The sequence below is a fragment of the Panulirus ornatus genome, chromosome 58, assembly GCF_036320965.1.
Source record: "Panulirus ornatus isolate Po-2019 chromosome 58, ASM3632096v1, whole genome shotgun sequence".
Lineage (NCBI taxonomy): Eukaryota > Metazoa > Arthropoda > Malacostraca > Decapoda > Palinuridae > Panulirus > Panulirus ornatus.
The window spans coordinates 40,020,438-40,027,300 of NC_092281.1; the positions used below are offsets into that span (position 1 = coordinate 40,020,438).

General features: G+C 38.5%; 1 protein-coding gene across 1 annotated transcript in view; it reads right to left on the reverse strand.

The window, feature by feature from the left end:
• Positions 1-1,348: 1,348 nt before the first annotated feature.
• Positions 1,349-6,863, reverse strand: part of LOC139766836 (facilitated trehalose transporter Tret1-like) — a 13,085-nt gene continuing 7,570 nt past the window's right edge. The window contains exon 3 of the mRNA XM_071695784.1: positions 1,349-3,116. Within this exon, the coding sequence (XP_071551885.1) occupies positions 1,861-3,116 (1,256 nt within the window). The 3' untranslated portion in view covers positions 1,349-1,860. The remainder of the gene's footprint in view (positions 3,117-6,863) is intronic.

The window sequence follows — 6,863 nt, forward strand, 5'->3', positions numbered from 1 at the left end:
ATAGACGCCGCAATGCTGATTCACTTTCCTTCTTCTATAGTTTTGACTTTGGTTTTACACCCCCCCCCCGAGCTGGCTGCTTGTGTCCCCTACCCCCACAGACACACATACACACACACCACCACCAACACCAACACCACCATTGGGGAAATCATGCGTTACCCGAGAAGCTGCTGCGTCACATGATTACTGCGTCGCCGTTGGCAACTCAAGGGTGGGCACTTTTGATAACTGTTTCTTTCCCTACACCTCGAAGCTTTGAAACTCTTTTCCTTCTTATGTCTTTCCCAATTACTATGATCTGGCACAATTTAAGACAGGTTTTTCACTTTCTTCAAAATTCGTAAATGCTCTCCCTTGTCTCTTCCTCTTCCCTTTCATAAGCTTTTCTATAATTCAATTAAGGCTCGGCCTTAATATGGACTTTTGTCTGTGACTGGAGCCTCTGTGAAAGTAGAAAAATCTTTTGGTTGGCGGAGACATCAAAGAGCTCAGATGTCTATTAGAATCTGACCCTGAATGTGCAAGATCTCTCGGGCAGGGATTCGATCCAACTTAGCAAAAATTGGATTCAGTCGGAATGAAAGGTTATGATGCACGACAGCCTCTCTGGAATGGGTCAATACTGTAGGGAAATATGCATTCCTAGACCACACAGGCACGTTTTCCTTATAGTATACCTTCCTTCATTTTGTATATTGAATCACAAAGAAGGGAAAAGATAGCTATCCAGCATCTGAACAAGCGCCAGGTAAATGTTTAATATCAGCTGTAAGTAGGACTTTCACGACAACACATCAAATTTACCACACGTGACTCCACCTTGGTTGACAACCCATATTTAGACACTTTGTTTGCATTACAGTTTCATCTCTTGTCGGGATTTGTGATGATAAACAACGGCCGTCTTAATGGCCCTCTCCAATTGGCGAATTAGCACAAGGATAATTCCCGAGAAATTTTGAGTTTTTTGTTTGTGTGGATGTGTTAGTCTAAAATTTCCAGCTTGTGACCAAGTTATTCAAGATTGAGGGAGTCTTAGACTTTGGAGTGGGGAAAGAAACAGTTGGTCAATATGGAAGGAATGAGGTAGTATTTGCAACCTTGAATGTTGGCACCATCAGAGGATTACTTTGGTGACCACAACTCAGACACAAAATATGGTTGCTAGTCTGACAGTTTTTTCTTCCAACCTATCTTTGGGAGACCTTTCTCAGAGGTGGGTTAAGGTTTCAGAGGTGGATTAGAGAGAGTGGGCAAGCAGATTCTCGCTGCACCATTGTATCAAGGTACGGATTACTGCTTAAGTTGCTGTACGCCTCTCATGAAGATCTGTGTACATAGATCATTTTCGAATCAAAATTTATTTTCTACTTTATATTTGCTTATATACAACAATATGCTCTGTAACAGACAACTAAGTATGTGGAGTAAAGCAGATTACAATGCTGTGGAAGGACAGCATAAGCTATTAGTGGAGAGATGAAATGTGAAAAAATTACTTTTGTACATTATACTGTTCAAGAATAACAGTTTACCCGTTTTCATTATCAACAGTTCGTTGTTGACACATTTCCTCCGTGTTCTTCATTTTATGGAAAACACTTAATCATTCTCACTTACGTACACTTTAACATATTCATTTAGTTACAATCAAAATGTTATCGATTTTTTAAAATTTTTCTCATTAAAGAATCACACAATTACAATTGGGTTGTTGTTGCTGTTATTACTAAAGATTCGTCAAATACAGACCTGGCACGTTCCCTTGTCTCATGACAGCCCTGTTGTCTGGACAAATTGGCTTATCCTTAAGCTCTTTATATTGCACCCTCTGAATTGATCGGTTATCATAACTGATCAGGGAACCTTTTCTGCAGAAACTCTGGGATTTATTGCTTGTACCGTACGTTCACCGTACCTGAACAAATCGTCAATCTGCTCTAAGGAGAGACCTTGTGTCTCTGGCAGCTTGAGGCCTACAACCAGTGCAATCAGGACACATGAACCACTGTAGATCCAGAACGCTCCATGCTCCCCAGCACCCTCCACTATCAATGGGAAAGTCTGCGTCGCGATGAACATCCCTGTGAAGAAGAAGACGTACATGATGGCCGTGGTCGTTGCCCGAACGGAAGTGGGAAGGAGCTCTGAACGCAGGAGGCTCATAACTGCCTGCGCTCCACAAACAAAGGCAGTGAAGACCATGATCGTAGAGAGTGGCAACCAGCTAATGTCACCCACGTCTACACCTTGGTGGTGCAGGAAGAAGTACACTCCCAGGGACATCATGGTTGTCGCACAGGTGAGGGTGGTTACAAAAATCATGCTTCTGCGGCCCACACGATCCACCACAAGTAAGAAGACGATTGTGCCCACCACACGGATGCTGCCAACCAATGCGGCGCTAACATATGAATTGATGCCTGAATTGGTTGCTTGGAATATTGGCACAACGTAGGTGGCTATGGACATGTTACCGGTGAACTGGATGGCGATCATAAGGAAGGCCAAGAGTAACATCCGGCGAAGCACAGATGGTTCTCGCATTTGCCTGAGCTGATCTTTTAGGCTTTTCTTATTGGCGCTCGTCTTCTTAATCTGGTCGGTGATAGAGTCAAACTCTGGCTGAATGTCATAATGGGATCCCCTGAAGAATAGCAAAGACTTGCGAGCTTCATCAAAACGGCCTCGGGTGACTAACCATCGAGGAGAGTCTGGTAGGAACAGTAAACCGACGAAGGGCGGGATGGCCGTGATGCAACCACACACCAGCATCACCTCCCGCCACGTTAGGTCCAAGCTACCCACTAAATACACCATGAGAAAGCCGATCTGTCGTCCAGTTTCTATGAAGCCTGTTAATCGTCCTCGTAATTTACTGCTCGACAGCTCTATTACATAGTTGCCGGACGCGGCACCGACCAGTCCCTGTGTTAACCCGAGCAAGGTGCGGACGAGAAGCAGGAGCCACACGGTCGAGGCGAAGGACATTGCTAGCCAGAGAGCCAAGGAGAATGGCATTGCCAGCAGGAGGGTCACACGTTGACCGACATATAAATTCATCATTCCGCCTGCTATGGAGCCCACTACTGCGCCGATGTGAACCAAACTTCCTGCAGAAAAGGATATATGTATTACTTTCATTGTAAGAACAAAACTGGAATTAGTACACATAACTCAATGTATGTCATACCCAAATTTTCATCAAAGGATACACTTTGAAGCAAGATATATATATATATATATATATATATATATATATATATATATATATATATATATATATGTATATATATATATATATATATATATATATATATATATATATATATATATATATATATATACATATATATATATATATATATATATATATATATATATATATATATATATATATATATATATATATATTCCTATGAGTCCACGAGGAAAATGAAACACGAAAAGGTTCCCAAGTGCACTTTCGTGTAATAATTACATCATCAGGGGAGACATAAGAGAGAAATATAAGTCAGTTGATATACATCGAAGAAACGAAGCTAGGACGTCATTTGGTAAACGTGATTGTCCAAAACAAACAACGAGCGTTCATAATCTAATCATTTTACAAATTTGATCAAAAATAAAGTTATCTAATTTGTATAGACCATCACTGATATTAAGATTATAATTCTTTGTGTATTCAATAATAGAAGATTCAATGATATTTCTCTTGGTAATATCGTTAGAGTTAATAATGATTGTCCAAAACATACAACGAGCGTTCATAAACTTCTCATTTTACAAATTTTATCAAGAATAAAGTTATCTAATTTGTATAGACCATCACTAATACTAATATTATAATTCTTTGTGTATTTGATAATAGAAGATTCAATAATATTTCTCTTGGTAATAGAGTTAGAGATAATAACTGAGATAGCGTTACTCCAGTCAATACAATGATCATAGTTTTTAATGTGATTAAACAAGGTATTTGATTCCCTGTCCCGTTCTTATACTATGTTTATGTTGCTTAAGTCTAACAGAAAGATCCTTACGAATCTGACCAACATAGAATTTATCACATTTTCCACAAGGCACAATATAGATGCAACCAAGAGAATTTTCTGGTGAATTCCTGATTAAGATATTCTTTATAGTATTATTGTTGCTAAAGGCAACATTTACATTAAAGGGTTTAAGCAACATGGGAAGCAAAGTGAAATTATTATTAAAAGGGAGAGCTAAAAGATTCTTGGTGTCAATGGGAGGTTTGGGCTCAACTCTATAAAATGATTTCTTTGCTAACTTAAGGGATTTATCAATGAAAGATCTAGGGCACTCTAACTTGGATCCAATAGAATATATCTTCTCAAACTCATCATCAATAAACTCTGGACTGCAAATACGCAATGTCCTAAGGAACATAGTTTGAAATGATAATAATCTAACTCTGTCATGTTGAGATGAGTAATAATGAATATATGAACATACATTGGTGGGTTTTCTGTATATGCTAAACTTAAACCTGTTTCCTTGTCTATGGATCATGCAATCTAAAAATGGTAACATACCATTATTTTCATTTTCTATGGATTTTCTTGATGGAAGGTACTAAATAGTTAAGAAAGGGGAGAAAAATTTTTAAATTTTCATTTGTTGGCCAAACACAAAGAATATCATCTACATACCCAAACCAAATTGCATTAGAAGTAAAATATACTTTAGTAATTTTGTTTCAAAAAATTCCTTATAAAGATTACTTAGCACAGGTGAATGAGGGTTACCCAATGCCATACCAAATTTTTAAGCATAATGATCTCCTTTAAATTGAAATACACAGTCATATATACATAATTTTATCAGTTCAACGACATTAGACTTTGAAATAGGTAAATGAATATAATCCAAGACATCAAATAAATATTCTAAAAGGTCATCTACTGGAACTTTAGTGAAAAGTGAGGAAACATCAAAGCTAACTAGTTTAAAATCAAAATCAATTTGATATTGTTTAGCTTGACTAAATCTACATTGTTCATGATATTAGAATTTGATACCTTGCCCACTAAAGGGCTTAATAAAGAAACTATCCATTTTGGCACTTTATATGTGATGGAGCCTATTGAACTCACTACAGATCTTGCGGGAAAATTCTGTTTATGTGTTTTGATAAGACCATACACATATGGCTATGAAGGGGACAAAGATGACAAACTTTTGATAAGAGAAGTGTTACCTTTCAACAACAACTTCATTTCTTTATTGAAATGAGAATTAACTGCCTCTAAGGGATTTTTACTAATTTTAGAATATGTTGTGTAATCATTTAGATCATTCATTTCAGGTAAATAGTTACTTTTGTCTAAAATCACAACAGAGTTAGACTTATCTGCTTTAGTAATATGTATATCCTTGTCTTTTTTTAAGGTGTTAATAGCTCTTATGAATCTTTTAGGGCAATTAGCTACCACTGGTTTTGACAAACTGGCATATACTAAACCCTTACAGATATTAATTTCATCATTACTTGAATTACTGTATTTTTCTAAATTACAAAAAGACTTTGTGACATCAACACAGCTGGATTCCCTGTTAGAGCACACAAAACTTAAACCATAGCCTAATGCACATGAGGAATCTTTATCTAGTTGTTTATTAGACAGGTTTACCTCCTGCCACTTTCTTTTATACATCTCCCAGTCATTTGCATTATTTCCCTGCAAATTTCGTCCAAATGCCTCTCTTTTCTCTTTCACTAATAATCTTACTTCTTCATCTCACCACTCAAAACCCTTCCTAATCTGCCTACCTCCCACGTTTCTCATGCCACAAGCATCTTTTGCGCAAGGCATCACTGCTTCCCTAAATACATCCCATTCCTTCCCCATCCCTCTAACGTCCTTTGCTCTCACCTTTTTCCATTCTGCATTCAGTCTCTCCTGGTTCTTCCTCACGCAAGTCTCCTTCCAAAGCTCACTTACTCTCACCATTCTCTTCACCCCAATATTCTCTCTTCTTTTCTGAAAACCTCTACAAATCTTCACCTCCGCCTCCACAAGATAATGATCAGACATCCCTCCAGTTGCACCTCTCAGCACATCTAAAAGTCTCTCTTTCACGCGCCTATCAATTAACACGTAATCCAATAACGTTCTCTGGCCATCTCTCCTACTTACCTACGTATAGTTATGTATATCTCTCTTTTTAAACCTGGTATTCCCAATCGCCAGTTCTTTTTCAGCACACAAATCTACAAGCTCTTCACCATTTCCATTTACATCACTGAACACCCCATGTACACTAATTGTTCCCTCAACATTGCTCACCTTTGCATTCAAATCACCCATCACTATAACCTGGTCTCGTGCATCAAAACTGCTAAAGCACTCACTCAGCTGCTCCCAAAACACTTGCCTCTCATGATCTTTCTTCTCATGCCCAGGTGCATAGGTCCCAGTAATCACCCATCTCTCTCCATCCACTTTCAGTTTTACCCATATCAATCTAGAGTTTACTTTCTTACACTCTATCACATACCAACACAACTTCTGTTTCAGGAGTAGTGCTACTTCTTTTGCTCTTGTCCTCTCACCAACCCCTGACTTTACTCCCAAAACATTTCCAAACCACTCTTCCCCTTTACCCTTGAGTTTTGTTTCACTCAGACCGAAAACATCCAAGTTCCATTCCTCAAACGTACTACGTATCTCTCCTTTTTTCTCATCTTGGTTATATCCACACATATTTAGACACCCCAATCTGAGCCTTCGAGGAGGACAAGAACTCCCTGGGTGACTTCTTCTGTTTCCCCTTTTAGAAAGTTAGAATACAAGGAGGGGAGGGTATCTAGCCCCCCGCTCCCGTCCCTTTTA